The sequence below is a fragment of the Rhopalosiphum maidis genome, chromosome 1, assembly GCF_003676215.2.
Source record: "Rhopalosiphum maidis isolate BTI-1 chromosome 1, ASM367621v3, whole genome shotgun sequence".
In the NCBI taxonomy this organism is placed as follows: Eukaryota; Metazoa; Arthropoda; class Insecta; order Hemiptera; family Aphididae; genus Rhopalosiphum; species Rhopalosiphum maidis.
This window is the reverse complement of record NC_040877.1, coordinates 29,080,736-29,101,098: the sequence shown is the minus strand read 5'-3', so window position 1 is coordinate 29,101,098 and position 20,363 is coordinate 29,080,736. Positions and strand designations below refer to the sequence as shown.

The 20,363-nt window shown below is 29.3% G+C and overlaps 1 protein-coding gene across 6 annotated transcripts in view; it reads left to right on the top strand.

Moving 5' to 3' along the window:
* The window catches only part of LOC113560564 (1-phosphatidylinositol 4,5-bisphosphate phosphodiesterase), a 56,082-nt gene extending 43,998 nt beyond the window's left edge, over window positions 1-12,084 (top strand). For 4 of the 6 annotated variants that reach the window (XM_026966510.1, XM_026966513.1, XM_026966512.1 and 1 more), the window contains exons 5-22: window positions 563-642; window positions 742-877; window positions 942-1,042; window positions 1,433-1,599; window positions 3,798-4,008; window positions 4,093-4,186; window positions 4,776-4,940; window positions 5,002-5,190; window positions 5,750-5,903; window positions 5,972-6,129; window positions 6,259-6,630; window positions 6,758-6,962; window positions 10,068-10,259; window positions 10,558-10,738; window positions 10,800-11,003; window positions 11,079-11,244; window positions 11,352-11,432; window positions 11,497-11,574. In XM_026966510.1, coding sequence (XP_026822311.1) covers window positions 563-642; window positions 742-877; window positions 942-1,042; window positions 1,433-1,599; window positions 3,798-4,008; window positions 4,093-4,186; window positions 4,776-4,940; window positions 5,002-5,190; window positions 5,750-5,903; window positions 5,972-6,129; window positions 6,259-6,630; window positions 6,758-6,962; window positions 10,068-10,259; window positions 10,558-10,738; window positions 10,800-11,003; window positions 11,079-11,244; window positions 11,352-11,432; window positions 11,497-11,574 — 2,934 coding nt within the window. Of the gene's footprint in view, window positions 1-562; window positions 643-741; window positions 878-941; window positions 1,043-1,432; window positions 1,600-3,797; window positions 4,009-4,092; window positions 4,187-4,775; window positions 4,941-5,001; window positions 5,191-5,749; window positions 5,904-5,971; window positions 6,130-6,258; window positions 6,631-6,757; window positions 6,963-10,067; window positions 10,260-10,557; window positions 10,739-10,799; window positions 11,004-11,078; window positions 11,245-11,351; window positions 11,433-11,496 lie in introns of all 6 variants that reach the window. The other 2 variants (XM_026966511.1, XM_026966514.1) reach the window with 2 other exon arrangements.
* Window positions 12,085-20,363: the final 8,279 nt, after the last annotated feature.

The window sequence follows — 20,363 nt, the reverse complement described above, 5'->3', positions numbered from 1 at the left end:
ATTTTATTAATGTTTTGCTTAGTATAAATAATATATTTATACTATATTTGAAATATATTTTTGGTTAATTATTCAATGTATTATGTCATTTTTCTTGTATACAAAAATATTGCCAAAAAGCCTAACTTAAAATTAAATAATAAAAATTGCAAAATTTGTTATTTTATTTGAATACCAATCTTCTGATTTATGATTTTTATGTATATCACCATTACTTAAGAAATCCTTAATAACAATTATTTTATTTTTATTATTAAATTAAAAAAAAACATTAATGATATAAGTAATAAAGCAAAATAAGCAACAATTTTCCAATTTAAAATAAATTTTATAATAAATACAATTAAAATTGGTTTTAGTGTAGGTATTATTAATCTTTAATTGCTAGCTGTAAATTAACTTGTTGTTTATAGATAATAATGATATTATTTTTTTAATAATTTTAAAATTTTAATATAAAATTTAAATTATTCAAATTTGCATTTAACTCATTTTATACATCAGTTTTATTTTAACTATTAAATAAATACTACATTTTTATGTATATTTTGTTTCATTAAAGCAATGGCAAGAAGGCCTTCGTAAAATTACGCATAACAACAAAATGAACAATGTTTGTGTACGGACCAATCTTATGAAACAGTGAGTTTATAATAATTTATCTTATTATAAAATATAATATACATTTTTTGTATAAAATAAATGTATTTTGTGTCATTAATTGTTATTAATATATTATAGTTGGATGCGATTAGGCATGTTGGTGGATCCAAAAGGTAAAGTTCCTGTAAAAGTAATCGCTAGAACATTTGCTTCAGGTAAAACTGAAAAAATGGTTTACCAGTGTTTGGCTGATCTCAACTTGCCTAGTGGAAAAGTATAAAAGATTAAAAAATTGAATAAAAAAAAATTATATTTGTATAATTTTGTTATTATTTCAGAATGATACTATTGAACCATCAGATTTTACATTTGATAAATTCTATGAACTTTATCACAAGATATGCCCTAGAAATGATATCGAAGAACTTTTCCAGTCAATGTGAGTAATTAATTATACGATTATTGCAGTACCAAAATATATAAAAAATTTGCTTCTATCCTTGATTTTTTTTTTCGCTTCAATACTTAATGTATTATTAATTTAATATAAAATCATATCAGTGTAACCTTAAAAACTGCAAGGAACTTAAAAATAAATTTGACTTGTATTTTCTAATGAGTACATTAAGTATATTTTGCATTTAATATATTAATAAGGTTACTTACAATTATAAGAAGCTTTTTAAAAGTATCATTTTAGCACCAGATTAGTTGAGATTCTTAATTTAGATATTTCAATAAAAATGTTTTATAAACAAATTAAACATTCTAAGTACTATCTTTTATCTGTTTTCCAGTACTACATACATAACAATATTTTGTGTTTTAGCACTCAAGGAAAAGCTGAAAATATCAGTTTGGATCAATTTATCACATTCCTAAATGAGAAACAGCGTGATCCTCGTTTAAACGAGATTTTGTATCCTCTGTATGATGAAAAGAGAGCAATTGAAATTATCAACGACTATGAACCATCTGAAGAAGTGAAGAATGAAAGTAAACATTTTTAAACTAAATATTTAATTCAAATTAACAATAGTTCAGAAGAGTTTCCAAACTTTTCATGGAACTACCCATTTTGAAAAACTTTAAATTTTAGCAACCTATAACATATTAATAATACATATATACAGGCAATTCTTTTATCAAACACTCATTATTTAGAAATCTATTAATGTTGTTTTAAAAATATTTTTGTTATTATAATATTTTTAATGACAACATACAATTTCAGTATCATATTCTGAAGTTAAATATTGTTGGTATTATTTTGATGTATAAAAAAAATCAAAATTTAGGCGAGTGTAATGGAGAGGTACAAGGATATCCTACAAAATGTTGGTCTAATATTCCACTTTTAAATCATAAACTACTTGTCTGGTTTTTGATTTTTATATCACGATATATCATTGAAACGTTAATAGTTTTTGAAATAATGAGTGTTGTTTGATTAAAGAATCACTCTGTATAATATATATTTCGAAACTAAGTAATGAACTAAAAATATAATTACAATCTACTGTTGGGAGACCTAAAGTTTATTACTTACAATTTTTTTAATTATTTAATCTGAGATTATTATTATTATTGAATGTTAAAATTAAAGTCAATTCAGCTGATTGGTTTATATTTTTATGTCTATGTATTATTTTATTATTACTATTACTTTAAAACAATTTAATTGAAAGAACCATAAAAATATAAAAATTATTAAATAATATAACAGTTTAAATAAATTGGTTGAAAACATTTTGATGAATTTTATCATGGTAGTAGGTCACTTAGGTTGGCGCCAAGGATTGGATTATTCCATGATAACATAAAAATAGCTTTTTTAAATTTATCTTGGTTAATAGATAAATATTATAAGTTTATTTTATTGTTTAGGTACATCATGTTTTGTAAGATTGATGAAGTTATTTAAAAACATACAAATAATGAACTATCATCATTTACATTTTTTTGATATTCATCATGTACAATACTTTTCTTTTTCTGTACTCTACTTATTTTTTCCGTTACCTTTAGTACTACACCATTTTGATCAGGAAACATAATTGGTTGATTCTTTAACACTTTTTTTGCACTGTCTTCTGTCATAAACGTCACAAATCCTGGCACAACATCTGTATTAGGTTCTAGGCTTTTCTCTGTGGTTATAACTCGTGCATTCACTACTTCACCCCACGCACTAAAAAATTGTTTCAATTCATCAGATGTCACGTCAACTGGAATATCGCCTACAAACAGCTGATGACTATTTGGAAGATATCTGTTTTCCTTGTATTGGTATGTCTTTTTTTTCTCTTTGACGACTAACCACACTCCAGTTTTATTTGGGTATGTTATTGGACGGTTTTGTAATACTGCATGTGTGGACTCGGATGTAGCATATGTTATAAAACCGTAGTTCACATTTCTTGTCATGATCCTCAAACTGTATAATTGACCATACTGTTCAAAAAACTGACTCAGGTCCTGAGGTTTTGTATTGACTGGTATACCGGACAAAAATAACTGATTACTTCTAGGTGGATACATTATTTTATCATATTGATTTAATGAATGCATTTTTCTATTAAATGATTGGTTTTGCGATTTTCTTGTGCTTATTGTTACCTTTTTGTTGTCTATATTGAGCTCTGCTCTGTGATCTAAATAAACAAGTGTATCATTTTTTATTATACATTCATCTCTGATATTACGATCCAGAACAATTGTTTGTGAAAAATTTCTCTGATCATTATTGTGTTTAGTCAAGTCACCATTAATAACTATTACTATATAGTTATAGAGCTTTTGAGTGTTAACTGAAAGTATATTGATATTACATCCTTTATAGCCCAGATGGACCACACAATTGTGTATGTTTTTTTGGCCAACCACAAATTGAGTTTCATTAGTCACTTTGTGATGCACAAATATTGAGTTTTTTTCATAATATTTACTTAAATTATGTGGACATTTACTGAGTGTTGTATAATATTTCTGTGCAAAATTATTACCAAATATTTTGAGATCTAAATCAACATCCATATTCTGATTTATATTACTACATAATACTAATATCAAAAATCATAAATGATTTTGAGTTTTTGTAATTGTGTTTATATGGTTACAGTCAATATATGAATTAATAACTTAATATTTAATTAAGGCCAGTATGATAATAATAATACTAATAATTTTTTTAGAGCAATTATCAAAAGAAGGTCTCATTAGATACCTAATGTCTGATGAAAATGCACCAGTTTTTTTGGATCGATTAGATTTCTACATGGATATGGATCAACCTTTAGCTCATTATTATATTAATTCATCTCATAACACATATTTATCTGGACGACAATTTGGTGGCAAGTCTAGTGTTGAAATGTATCGTCAGACACTTTTAGCTGGATGCAGGTAAGGTTATTTTAATAAAATTAAAACTTCTTTTTTCATTCAAATTAATTTTTATTTTTTAAAACCTACCTTGAAAACCTATAGATGTGTTGAACTCGATTGTTGGGATGGTAAAGGCGAAGAAGAAGAACCTATTATTACCCACGGGAAAGCCATGTGTACAGATATTCTATTTAAGGTATGACTATTATTTTTTAGTAATTTTATGTTCATTATATTTTCCAAGAAGAGCAGTTTATTTTCATAACAATCTTGACCATTAGAATTTAATATGTATAATAAAAACACTTATAAATTGTATTTATTTTGACTATGTTTAAAACAATGTAAATAAGTACTTAAATTAAATATTCTAAAAATAATGATCTGATACAAATTTAATTTAAAAATTGTAATTACAATTTTTTTTAATCATTAAAAATAGTATTTAAAAAAAATTGTTGTCATTAGCTCCAAAAAAAAAAAATGTTTGTTACTTTTGTTTAAAATTAGATTAACATTTTAGTAAAATATTTTAAACAATGTATAAGTGTTTGCTGTCTTTTCTTTTTTTATTGTTAAATACTGAATAATCATTTTGATTTCTTGAATTTTTAAAAGATTGAAGTATTGATCATACTATTTTATTTTTTTTTCAAGAATAACTTAAATTCTATTTATATATTGAAGTTGAGAATAATAACAATAACTATGTTATGAACATCATCTTATATGTTTATAACTACTTAATTTTAAATAATAAAAGGTATTTGTTTGACTAAATTTAGGATGTAATCTATGCTATCCGAGACACAGCATTTGTAACATCTGACTTTCCAATTATTTTATCATTTGAGAATCATTGTTGTAAAAGTCAACAATACAAACTTGCCAAATATTGTGATGAAATTCTTGGAGATTTATTAATGAGAGAATGCCTACCTGATTTTCCAGTAAGTTAATAATTGTTGTTTTAATGCTTATCAATATTGTTTTAATAATTTATATTTTAAGTGTGATCCAGGAGTGGCATTACCTCCTCCGTCAATGCTTAAAAGGAAAATTATGATAAAGAATAAACGGTTAAAACCAGAAGTTGAAAAAAGTGAGTTAGAGCTGTTTAGGAAAGGTCAGTTTGTCATTGAGGATGAAGAAAAAGAGGATGCAACTGCAGTGACTTCAAATCCACCTGAAGAAAAAAAGGTAATACAAAACATCAAATAATATTAGATATTACATACTTCTTTAACTTACCTTTTATAATTATTACTTAATACTTGTCTTATTACTGATAATTATCTATCACGTGATTTCATAACAATATATTACTGAATTTATAAAATGTTTAATTCACCTCGAAGTAGGTTTAAATTTTCTATATTATGCCATTCATAAGATCTTTAAAAGTTATTATTTAGGGTGATAGTGTGTCCATCACTTTTCTTGAGTTTGTTTGTCTAAAAATGGGGTTTCACCATTTGTCTTAATATTATACTTAGATTTCATATGTCAGAAAAACATTAGATTATTTAAGTGTGGGTTTTGGTATGACTGTATGAAACAATGTTAATTTAATGAAAATTTATGTCCTCTACTTATCATTATGTTTTTGATACTTATATTCTTACAATTATAGGTAAATTAATACTTCTATATTTTTTTTCTTATTGATAAAATAATAAACATAATTCAAGTCAAATATGCATATCGCATACATTACTTCTACTGAAATGAAAATAATTGTTTTATTTTTTCTCACAAGGTTGAAGTACCTGATGTGGGAACAGGTACTGAAGGTGCCGAGGCACCACCGCCTATACAATATACTGGATCAACTACAAATGTACATCCGTGGTTATCTTCGATGGTTAATTATGCACAGCCTATCAAATTTCAGGGATTTGATGTAGCTGAAAGTAAGTTTGATAATGTAATGTTTCTTTAATTAATTACCATGTATAAATATTTTTTATATATTTATTAGAAAAGAATATTCATCATAATATGAGTTCCTTTGCTGAAAACACTGGACTTGGGTATTTAAAATCTCAAGCAATTGAATTTGTAAACTACAATAAAAGACAGATGAGCCGTATCTATCCAAAAGGAACCCGTGCTGATTCTTCAAACTATATGCCACAAGTAAAATTATAAAATTGTTATTATAATAATAATTGTTCAATAATTTATTAATATCAAGAACATGTATTTCTACTTTCAATTTTAACAAATTATTTATCATTTTAATATTAAAATAATATTAATTTGTAGGTATTTTGGAACGCTGGTTGTCAAATGGTATCATTAAATTTTCAAACTGCTGACTTGCCTATGCAGCTTAATCAGGGAAAATTTGAATACAATGGTAACTGTGGATACTTATTGAAACCAGATTTCATGCGCAGAGCAGACCGAAGCTTTGACCCATTTGCAGAATCCCCTGTAGATGGGGTGATTGCTGCCCAGTGTTCTGTTCAAGTGATTGCTGGCCAATTTTTGTCTGATAAGAAGGTTGGTACTTATGTTGAAGTTGATATGTATGGCCTTCCTACAGATACTATCCGTAAAGAATTCCGTACCCGGATGGTACCTAGCAATGGTTTAAATCCAGTGTACAATGAAGAACCATTTTTATTTAGAAAGGTAATTCGCATTTTTTTATTATGTTCTGTACATAGTGTATAGTATTACTTTTAAATGTAATTTATGCTTAAAATATTTGATCATCAAGTGTATATAATATATTAATTTCTGTAATATTGTACTTTAGGTAGTGTTACCAGATTTAGCAGTATTGAGGATTGGTGTGTATGAAGAAAATGGAAAACTATTGGGACAAAGAATTTTGCCTTTGGATGGTCTACAAGCTGGCTATAGACATATATCATTAAGATCAGAAGCCAATTTCCCAATGGCTCTTCCTATGTTATTCTGTAACATTGAATTGAAAATTTATGTTCCTGATGGTTTTGAAGGTGCGTTAATATGTTATTAAGTTGTAATTTTTTTTCCAATGGGAAACTATCATATTTTTTTTTAAATAGTTAACAAAAATATATACTCTTTATTAATTGAATATTGTATCTAAATAATTTTAAAAAAATAAATCAACTTTAGAAAACCTAATTGTTAAAATAATTTTAAAAAAAAGTTATAATATACTTTAAACTTTTCAGTAGGTTTTGAGACTGTAAAAAAATAGCATGCCTAAACGCCTAGTAATATTAAAAAGTAAGAACCTAATTAATTGTGAACTTGTTTCTGGGATGGGAAATGCAACGCGTGAACGAGTTTCATTACGAAAAAAATTGCGCGCAAAAAGCGACCACATTACAGTCGAGAATAGATCCTGAACGCGGACATCCATAATAAAAATTGAATTAATCCTTAGTACTTTGAAAACCTGTTCCGCGATACCGTTTGTCGGTGGGGACAGCGATAATATAATATTTCCGATTGAAGCCGTTTAGAAACTGTGCACCCATGTCCTATTACACTCCACAACCACCATCACCACCACTCTCACGAATTATTATTACGACGTGTTAGGTACATTAATATAATTATTATTTTGAATTATGATAACTATTACACGTAACTTGCCCGGTGCCGTATATAATATTATACCTACGTTCAAATTATTATAAAAATCGAGAAGTTCCGGTAACTGCTATTAAAATCGTAGCAACAGTTGGCCGCGTTTTCGCAAAAGTGTGTAACGATCGTCGCGTGACATTAAAAAATACTTACAACAAAAAAAAGGCACTTTTATACCGCCAAGTTTCGAAGGGATATACCGGTAGGACATTTTTACAAAATAATAAATAATAGATTTAAAATCTATAAAATTGTTTCAAGAGTGTAATTAAATATTTTAATTCTTATCTTTTATGAATATATTGTGTTAATTTACGAATATCCGATGATGCAAATCTAAACCTAATCATTTTTTTCTCCATTTATCATGCGAATGAATTAATTAATTCAAATACAATTCACTTACGAAGAGTAAATTTTTTTTTTTAAAAAAAACCCAAGAAAAATATAGGTACCTAGAGTTTTTGAAACATATTTTTACTTCATTATTCTTAATACATACAATCCGGCTGATTGTCATTTATTTTCAAAATGGTCATTTATTATAAGCTTAAAAAGTTAGATCTAGACTAGACCGTGTATTTCTCAAATATCGGGGTTTCATACATTTATTTTCTTTTAAAATAGAGAACCTTTTTATCTATGTTTTCTAACATTCTAGCAATAACCGTCTGTGTTTTATCGTAAGGTGATCATACAAATTTATAGTGTTGATTACGATTCCAGGTACCACTAACTGCATGATTTTGGATTGAAATAGGGTTTTAGGAAAGTGAAAGTGTATCCAAATACAATTTTAACCCTTTCGTTACGCTCATACGCGATACCACTTACTTTTTTTTAAGTGGCTATTTTTTTCTATTTTAAAAATTGACTATGTTAGAGTAAGCTCAAATTTGGATTTATGCATAATTCGTTTTTAATAAAATTTGAATTTATTACCTTTATAATTAATAAATTAAGTCCAAATAATAATGATTATGATTATTGTATTTCGTTAACTGAATTAATTAAATCAATAACAAAATAGTTAAAATAATAATAATAGTAGTAGTAGTAGTAAATAGTAATGATAACACAAAATATAATTGTTTTTTTATTTTTATTTAAAAGAATATTTACAGTCTATGCTACTAAAGCATACTAAGCAAATTTGAATATAATATAATTTATTAAATAAATTTATCTTATGAATTATTCAGTTTTCTCCCTTATGTTCTAAACATGGTTCAACATTCAAGTCACCTTAAAAATGCAGTCGCAGTTGCTGCTTTGATTTGAATTCTATCTTAGAATGTTACATGTTGCTTATATTTTGTTTTTTAATACTAATTTATGCATAAATTTAAATTTGAACTTACTTTAACATGGTCAATTTCGTAATAAGAAAAAATAGGTAAGTCTTTAAAATAACGTAAGTTTTATTGAACATGTGCGTACCGAAAAGCTTAAAAAAAATTTATTTTTCAAAATGTGTAATTAGGTATTCTCTTTCACCTCTCATAAACCCCATTTCAATCTGCGGTCTTCCAGCTGAGATATTTTAGTAGTTCTTAAAATCGTGATCATACTGTATATATATATATTTTATTTTTAAATTAAATAAATTTGTCGAATACAATTATATTAGTATAATATAATATAATATATGGTTATACTTATATAGTATTACAAGTATAAATAATATCACGAGAATCGACATCGATGAAAATACGTAGGTTATATATAACTCTATGTCAAGACTCGAACGGCTATCGTGATTCGTGATCCAATCATTTTTCTATTAATAAAAATAAATTTGATTTTGAAATCGTTTATTTTTGTTTTCATTTTCTTATTATTGTTACAATATTCTTTAACGCAATATTTTAACATTCTTGTTTTATAAAATTAAAATACTAAAATATTAAATTTAAAAAAAAATGTAAATGTAATAAAAGAAGGTACTATCTACTCGCAACTTAAAAGTTGAATTTCCGTCTTTAAGAGATACTGACAAAATCGGATATTATTTTGTCTTAATTTATATTTTTTTAAATATGGTCACTCTAGTTTATTGCATAATGTACATGACGCAAAAAATAATTAAATATTTAATCTTTTTTACTCATCAGATCAATATCGAGTCGATCCCTTTATTTTTCACTAATTTTAATTTTTAGCCCCTTAAATATTTAAACCTTTTATAATACAGTCTTAAAGTTTAACATAGACAAGTTAATAAATATTTTTTTTGTATTATACCTTAGAAGGTTAAATTTTCTTTATTAGGCATGATTGGATAATAAATATACCTATATAATTAATCGTTTTGATTTTTATCATATATGTATAACATATTGTTTTCTATTTTTTTTTTTTTTTTAAATTGAAAAATATCTGTAACAAATATGATAAAGTTAATTGTCACAGCTATTTCTTGTTCAATAGATACTGCTATAATTTTTATGAATTGCTAAATGTTTTTTTGTATGTAAATATAGATTTCATGGCTGCTTTATCTGATCCAAGAGCATTTTTGTCAGCACAAGAAAAACGTGCGCAACAGATGAAGGCTATGGGTATCGAAGAAACCGATATTAATACCAAAGATATTTTAGCTGGTAATGCAGGAGAAGGCGAGAAGACTGGTAAAAAGGGGAGCAAAAATAAAAAGTCTGATGAACCAAAGAAAGGTAAATATTGAAATATAAAATATTTTTTGTTTTGTTCCCAACTATATAGACATATAATATTTATCACCCTTCATAGGCTCCCCCCCTCATCTATTCTTTACTCACTAGCTTTTTTCATGTCATTCTCTATTCTGTCTATTTATCTAATTTTTCAGTCTTCTTATTTTTATTTTTACATTAATTTCTATAATCACTCTAACTGGCTCCGTGACATCACCTCTCTTCTTAACGTGATAAAATTGCTTCAACCTGTTCTAATTTAAAATATCTAAACTTGATTAATACTATTTTGTTGCAGAGGAAGAACTGAAATTCGAAAATATAAACCTCGAGTACCTGAGAAATGACAAAGGATTTCAAAAAGCAAGACGAAAGCAAGAAAAAGAATTAGAGACTTTACGCAAGCGACAAGCTAAGGAAAAGTCTGCTATACAAAAACACCAATGTACCTCTGTGGAAAAAGCTGTTAAAGGCAAAGAGTGAGTATAATTATAATATTAAATTAGACCTTTTTTTTTATTTCTTAACATGATATTTTAGCAAAACTGAAGTAATCAATGATGGCGGTGTTAAAAAATTGGTGACTGAGCAAATGACTCAGTGGTCTGAAATGGTTGAACGTCATAGGCGAGAGAAATGGGCATTACAAAAACAACAAGCTACTGAACAGCAGGATGCCCTTTTAAAACTTATGGAGAACCTCCAAGCTGCACAAATGAAGCAGTTAGAAGTTCGACACGAAAAGTATGTTTTAATTTACACACAGCGGTACTAAACACATATTGCGATTAAACTTAACGGACATTTTATTGCTTATAGAGATTTAAAAGAGATGAACACCAGACAGGCAAAGGTATCTGTCGAAGTGATGAAAGAGGTGATGAACGATAAGACGTTGAAGACAAAAGGTGACAAGGACAGGCGATTAAGAGAAAAGAAACAGAACAACACTAAAAAATTCATGGATGAGAGAAAATATGCTCAGGTAAAAACATTTGGCTAGATTTTCCATGAGGAATGAGTACAAAGTGAATTTTAAACAGTGCGTTTGAGTTTTAATGTTAATATTACACTTCGACTCCAATGTTGTAGATTAAACAAGCTAAAGATAAGGACAAGTTGCAGGCGAAACATGAGAAGCAAAAGCAAGAGTTGGTTAAAGAAATAAACAATGTACGTTTTAATGTTACCCGGTTTAAACTCGACTTATTATTGTTGTCTTTTCATATAATCTTAGATATTCGATCTGTACATTTTAGCTTTTGGAGATGTACAAGAACGAGGAGATCGAGTACGAGCTGAGCAACAAGACTGAGTTTTTCGTATGATGCCGCAACGACGACGTAACGAATAATGACTCGCATGTCGTTGCAACGGCCATCGTGCATGCCCAATTTATTATGATTTCTAGATTAAATTGTTTAATGTTCATAACTTTTTCATTTAGTAACTAAAATAATTATAATATTAACTATATAATTGTCTAGTATAAAATACACGTTGCGGTAGACCCAGTGTAATGTACAATGATATTTTGAAAAGGTCAACCTAGTCAATCCTTTCTGACCGTCGTTTCTTTGGCCTAGAATAATAACAACTTTCCAGTGGACATTTTTTCGTGTCGACATACATAGTAATATTGTTTTAGTAATAAATCATAAGTTCTATAGTTAAAATTATTATTATTATATATTTATATATATTCTGTGGTTGAAACTATAACTTTTATGTGTGTTTTATTCCTTTTATTTTATAGTTAGAACATTTTTTTTTAATTTTTGTTTCGTACATAATTTTAAGTCATTGATTGTATTTTATTTTCCTAATTTGATGTTTACTTATTTGTTGGCTAGTTTTTTAATATTATACTATTTAATGAAATAATAAACATATACTTTGTTTTAAATGGAACCCTATCCCGTATGGCAATATTTGGCTCTCATACGATCATTGAGTTGAGACCTAACATGAGATTTGCCAACAAGATTCAAATATGTACATAAGATATTATATTTATTGAGTTATCATTATTTACTCTAGTAACTATCAACCATAATCACCCGTGTAAGTATGAATAAATTGACTATATAATAACTGAGGATTCTATACTGAATTTCCCATGTTAGATCATCCATCTCATATATCCCTATTCTTTCGAAGTTGTAATTTTTTATCAATTTTAAAAGAGTAGACAGTAGATACAGATATCTACTTCAAATTATATTATTTCCAAAATGTATTATTAAGAGTTAAGACTAAGTCATAAATACATTTTATAAAAAACTTGTACAAGAAATGGCTTTTATTATCTACTATTTATTAAGTCTCAACATTGTAAGTTTTAAATTTTAATATTTTGGTACAAAAACTGCATAAAAAAGTATAAATAAATTGTTTTAAAACGTAATTGACCTAAACCCATTACCTCCCAATAGCTAGACCTACTAGCTGTGGATGCTTATGATATAGCCTAACTCATTGCTAATGAACTAATAATAGAGTATATCAGTTGATTATTTATTTATTTTTATTCAACTCAACAAAGGTAAAATTATATAATCAATAGGGAACCTACAATTTAATACATGAGTTGATTACTCTTCTGTTTGAGCAAACTGTTGGTGAGCAGAGGGTCTTTCAGTATATAGATCAGATATTAAAAAGACAAAACAAATTAAGCAAATTAAGTTATTTAAGTACAACAAAATCTAGCAAAGAATAAAGATAACAACATGACAAACATTATATTTAATTAGAATATTTACAAATAACTACAACAATAATTTCTACCTAATAATTAAAAATTGCATTTTCGATGTATAATTTGTTCAACCTTAGACTTGAATAATTATATATTTATCGTTATTAATTGAACTTCTGTGGGCAGCTAAGCAGCTTATTAAATTTTAATATGGCTCTATAAACGTAATAATTCTGACAAGTTGTAATATTGTATTTAAGGGATCTTGAGACATCCTTCTCTTCTTCCTTCGGAAATTTTAATTAAGTACATTCCATTACCCTGAATTTTTAATAATTGAATAATCGAACAATAATCATAGTTTTAAGTTATATTAAATACGCTGAGAATATAAAGTAGTCGAGTGTTGAGACGTATTTATTCTATTGAAGCATTTTAAATTTTAATGCGATTCTTATTAAAAAAAAAAAATAGTGCAGTATCGTCCGCATAAGCTACATCTGGCTCATATAAATCATTAACATAAATAAAAAAATTACAGAAACTGTAGTACAGTACATTGAGGTACTGCGTATGTAGTATATTATATTTTAATGTCACTAATTAGATTATTAATTCTTACAATTTGAGTTAGCTCAGATAAGTAATATTTAAACTGATCTAGAAATTAATTTTACTCAACAGCCTATGAATCTTGCATATTAGTATGTCAAGACTCGAGAAAAACTGAGTCAAACGTTTTGGCAATATCATAACAATCATAGCCAAACATTTGTCACCATCATCGAGTGCCTCATAAATAATACTAGAGAGTGAAGTAAATGCAGTAGTACGAATGCCATATTTTTTTCTAAAACCATATCGAATATTACAATTATTAATAGAATTCTTAAAATTTAAAAAATAGGTATTGGACTTGTTTTTTTCCAAGCATCTCAATTATTTTACTTATTTTCGGTATTAATGCAATATGACAATAGTTAGAAATATTCGAGAACAGATTGTTTGTATTTATTCATATTTCTGATAAATGTCTGATTTAAAACTTAAGTTAATTAAATATGTCAAAGGCAGTAATCTTTTCAGTAGTTATATTATCAAGTCCAGGAAACTTACCTCTCTTGAGTTTTAAAATGATTAAACAGTTACCTACGATTTAATAGTTTATGTAACACCATGATACCTGTGAGAACGCGCGCGTGTGTGTGTGTATTTGTAAGACGTTTAAGTGTGCATTTCTACAACCGCGGGCTTATATATATACGTATAATTATTTACCTATTATTGTACTCTTGCAGTCACATGTCAAATATTAGTTTAGACGATCCATCGGAAGTATACGTTAGGTAGGTATATTGCGCCTACAGTGTACAATACTACAATGTACACAATGTATACATATATATATATATATTATACATAGGTGTACAGTGCGCTGGTATATTATATCATACTGTGCAGTACACGGGTAATACCTGTTTAACTGATGACATAATAACGTAAAAACCAGACGATTTTGGGTTATTTGCAATTTGCACAACAGCTGATAATATTATTACATGTATAACAAACCGACTATTCGTTGAATTAATATTTGATAATATCATAGTAACAAATATGTAATATTTTGACCATCTTATGAATGTATTATCCAAAGAAATTGAAAAAAATCGATACACATGCTTGAGTTATATAGCTTTGTATTTTGTACGTACCCATAACTAACTAATTTTAATTTTAATTTTTTTTCAATAACCGACGGACAACTGTCGACGCCCCCACTCTATCGATACCTAGGTGTTTAATTAACCGTTAATTGGAAAAGGACGCGTCGTTGGTCGGAAATGTAATGCAAGTGTAATAATCAAAATTATTGTTACATTGTTGCTATAGCTATTATATGGACTTGGCATATCATAATACGCTAATATCTATATCTCGTGCACACACCAGTCAAATCCGTGTTTAGAGTAAATATTTTTTTTTTTTAAGAAAATAATCGACCATATTATATATATTATGGGTATAAACGTGTAACGTCATTACTCATTAGATATAGGTAATATATGATAGTTAACGCTTGGATTCGATTGTCGTACTTTATTATTTAAAGTGTTATAGACCAAGGCCGTAACTGGAAATTAATTACGGGGGAGGGGGTGGGGGGTTAAGCTAAAAAAGTTGTGTTTTGATTAAAACAGAGATTGAAATAGTTATTTTACTACCACAAAATATAACACGAAAAAATGTACGGCCTTGTTATAGACTTATGGTATCACATACGCGTACTGCACGAAGGCAGATACAACAAATAATATTGAAAAAATACTAAAAATCATGAAACGATTTATTGTAATTTTTTAGAACTATTATAAAAGAAAAATTAAAAACCTGATAGATGTTCATTGCCGAATCCCAAAATTCAATTTCTGAAATAATTTAACTTGCAATTATGATTGTAGGGTTCTGTATAAAATAGGTATTCTAGTCTAATTTTAATTATTAAGGCCTTACAGCTGATATCCCTTAGAAACCGAGAGAAGTTAATACATCTATTTAATAGTTTTTGTAAAGATAAAGGCTATCGCTATATGATCACGTCTTTTACCTAATGGAGATACTCTACACTAATAATAAATGTCAGCAATAGAGATAGTCACTACATGTTTAATTCAAATGCGATCAGTTCATAAAAACCATTTTATCGATTAAGCTACCTAGTTCATCAACGGTGCTAAGCTATTGAATGAAACGCTTAAAGCGGAACACATCGAGGCAAAATAAAGAACTCTAGTTTCGGGTAGCTCCAACAAAATTGCAAACGATTACAAAATATTTAATAAATCAATAACGAGCTAATAATAGTCTCTCGAGCGATATCCGTGGCCCGCGATCGATCCGTTAAATTTTAATAAACTTTAAAATTAATCGATGTTTTATGAAATACTGCATTACACCCTGTTACGTTTAATAAAACCCGAGTTTCTAAAAGATTGTCCACAAACAGTTTCTATATGGCCTTTGAAACTAAAGTCAGATGATGATAAATGTACACCTTAATTTCTTACATCATTTACCATACTAATCTCGGAGTCAACTGTATTACAGCTGTATGGAAGAGTCGCGACGTTTAAGGGGACGGGGTCATGGGAGCCATGCCCCATAGACTACCCGCGTATAATAATTTATTTCAGAAATCTGTATAGAAGTTCAACGTGTCAGCGCGTATAAATCATAATCACGATATCTGTAGATAGAGTTACATAGAGAGACAAATATACATTACAAATTTGTTTTTAATTGTTTAATATAACTATTTGTATTTTACATTTTTACCCACACATCTTATTATTGCGGACGCCTATATGTTTTTCTAACGTACTATAACGATTGAATATTATTACTGTTATTACAATAAAACATAACCGTGTAATTGCTCAAAGATGCGTACCGGCACCGTGGATAGTACACACGTAATTGGAAATAATACGAAACGATTTATATAGCTGGTTAACAGTACATTAAAAATATATCTTTCGAATAATATATTGTGCTGTGATAGCAGTGTTCCTGTGGAAAAAAACGGATTTAACGACGCGAAGGTCCTCTCCCCCCCCCCAAAAAAAAATCAACCATGAGGTGTCGTTGTTGGTCGTTTTGCAACTGTTCATAATAGTCGAAAACAAGATTCATCGACGACACGTATCAGCTCATACGGCACATACACATGTATAACACGCAGGCGAAGGCGACGATGACGTTCGGTCTGAAAAATAGTCGGCAACACGCATCGCGATTAATGGGTACAATATTCCAATGTCGTACAACCGTATAACGGTTTTGCGACATCGACGGAAACTAATGCACACCTCCCATGTGTACGCAGGTGCCTGCGATTCCGACGCGGTCGAAAATAATATTACGATGTTGTCGCGGCGAAAGCGGTCGTCAAATTTCAATTCCGCGCTGTTCTACACGCAAAACGAGACGCGCGTTGTTTGTAAGTCCGAGTGATAACGATAATCAGACAAAAAGTTTTCGAAAAACACACCGCGTTTGTCTAACGTCGGTTAGTGCTGTACCTTTATGCCTATACCTAATATAGTAACATAGTAATATATTGCCGTAAGGGTGTACATAGCGGTAATGGTTGTTGTTCTAAAATTATTGCTTTATTCGAATAATTATCCTCATCGTCTTTATCGTTGTGAACGCACACACATTTGCGTATACTCGCTCACATGTCATAATGGTATATAACTATTGGTTGCACACGCACCGCAATAAAACAAGACATTTTATGGTCTAATAATAATAATATACGCACGTTACCGTTGTCAACATAGATAAATATATTGATGGCGAGTATAATATATTATATTATATAAAAACGCGAGCAACGAGCGCAATGTTGCTGTTACTATTACAGCCCTCTCCGCCTCGTCTGCGCGCAGAGCCGTCCGCGCGTTACGCGGTCCGTGTGTGCCGGACCAGTGGCGGCGGCGGTGGCTGCAGCGGCGGCATCGTTACACGTATACGCATAACAACATTTTCGACGATTGTACACACCGACCACCGCGCACTTTACAGTATTACTATTGTATACTGCCTCGGAGTTGTAGAGCTATTATTATTATTATTATTATTATTATTCGTTGGGCAGGTATACGCATTGCGTCGTATTATACGGAGTACCTGTCCGCGCGGCCACTTACGTTTCGAGCCACTCGTTTCGACGGCGATATTCTGCCGCGATTGCCGAGTGTTGTTTTTCGAGATAGAGTTCAACGCGTGTTATCGCCGCGACCGCGATTCCATGACCTGAAATCGAAAATCAGACATTCGATAAACTAATTTTTTTTCCTTCAAATTTCATAATTTTTACCAACAGGCACATGTCACAGGTACATCATGCTTACACAAGTCATAAATCATTATATACGCACACGACCATGATAACCTGACCATAAACTCAATAATAACATAATACGCATGCCTATGCAATAATATTATGTACGTATATGATTGCAGTTCTATATAGTTAGTGCTGCGGTGTTCCGCTTCACACAGTATATGTACACGACATGCGACAGTGTATGTGTATATGAGGTTTGTCGAATTTATCGTTAAACATTAAGTCCATATGATAATATATGTAGATATATCTCACCTGTTATTGTTTGTTTCCGGTGTATTTTGAAGTATGATATATATGTGACTTGCGAGTAAAATGTCCTACTGATATTTAGAACGAGATATTATAACAGTGAAAGACAGAACGACTTTGATACGATTTACTGATGAGATTCCCTTTGTACACACCCCGATGATGCGTTCACAGTATATAGGTATTGCACACGATATAAACGTTACAATAGTGGCACAAGGTCGTGCCGTTTTAATAGTACAAAAACATAGCGACATTATAATATAATACGATAGGTATGTAAGTGTGTGTACACATTATAGCTATACACTGTGTACGTACGCTTTGTAACACATATCATCGTTATTGTTATAGTATTGTCACACACACACAGTTTTCTATATGACTTATTGAGGCCTATACATCAGACTATGTAATGCACTACATAATGCTTTATAAATAAAAAGATAGTATTAATAAATACGTGTTTATCTTTCCGTGAACGTCATTACAGCCATCTATCAAAAATAACAAACACTTTGACGGCTCTTTCGCGATTGGCGAATTCGTTTATTTCTAAAGACGTACATAAACGATCGAAACGGAGATTGGCCATTGTGTGCAGGTGATACGTTATAAAGGCCAGATTATACAGAGTGCAAAAATATATTCTTCCGAAATCACACAAATATAAATTGAAGTTGTATGTATATAAGTTGCACTTTTCGACAACAGCACCGCAACTATACCAGGGGGTGCAAGAAGTATCAATTACGAGCTGCACGCGTGGATTCTACCGTTTTTCAGATAGTGGTCGTTAGGATCGGATTTATTACATGTAAATATTGTATTGGTCATTTTTATCGACTTTTAGGGCTTTAAAATCATAAATGTAAAATCTTCCGGTACTAAATTTATGTATAAACATATCAAACCGACATCATTAAAAAAAAAAAATCCAAATTGCTATATTATATACACGATGACGCTTACAAAGTTATAAATACGCATATTATATACATATACCGTATAAAATAAATAAATAAAAACTAAATTTGCAAACTCAGTATTATTCTTTATCAGAACAGTAAGTCAACTTTACAAATGTATTTCGTCGTTATAATCATATTCATAAACAATACGGTAATAACTGATAACTAATAATAAAGAAAATCAAACATTTATACAATAAAAATTACATCGAACGCGTTGTCCAATTGATTTAGCTTTAAATAATGAAAAACGCATACTCTTTTAATCGAATTTAGTTTTAATTTGAAATTAAAATAATTACGATGAAATCGGTCTAAAAATAAGATCAGTGGAGTTATTTTATACTTATTTTACAGGACAAATGTTAGTATACCGGCGGAATTTACACACATAAAATGTTTAATCGGTGAAATTTACAATAATCTTGTTGAATTTTTGTATAAGAACATTAAAAAACCCGGATCGATTGATTTGATTTTAATAATAATAATAATAAAAAAAAATAATTAAATAGGTAATAATTATTTTTTTGTATCGATTGAAATAACCACAGCAGCCAAGACCATTATTTGTCTTAAACTATTTTTATAAATACATTCACTTTAAAAAATATATATTATATTAATTATTGAAATCGAATAATAATCGCAATTATAAAAGATTTTTTTCCTCGTCCGGTTTCTTCGGGGAAGGAAATGAGGCGTTGATAAATTATATATTGTCCTGGTCGGTATATTCTATGCACTCGCTCTTCCGCCGATCAACACCTGTAATAGTTGCGACACTGCAGCCTATAGCTCCGTATGGAACATAGATGGAATATCATTATTGCATTGTAAACATCGACAATATGCGTGTCGTTGACAGGCGTGATGAGACGCGTTATTGAGTCGTTTTGACGTGCTCGGGCGCTGCGCAGCTATGTATTTGTCGAGAAAAATATACGAAAAATAATAGATACTCAGATGCACCCGATGAGTATATTTTTTTTTATTAATTTTTTTACCGAAATTCATGTTACACACGTGTGACGTAGTCGTGCTTGCAGCGGTTTAGAGAATAAAAATGTCGAAAACCTTTGGCGACGTTCAACGATGACAAATAAAATAAAATCGTGTCGTCTACGCGTGCACGCACACGTATGTGTACACTTATGTGTGTGTATACGTACAAATACGCGCTGTGTACACACACACACACACACACACACACACACACACACACACACACACACACACACACACACACATCCAAGACGTAGATA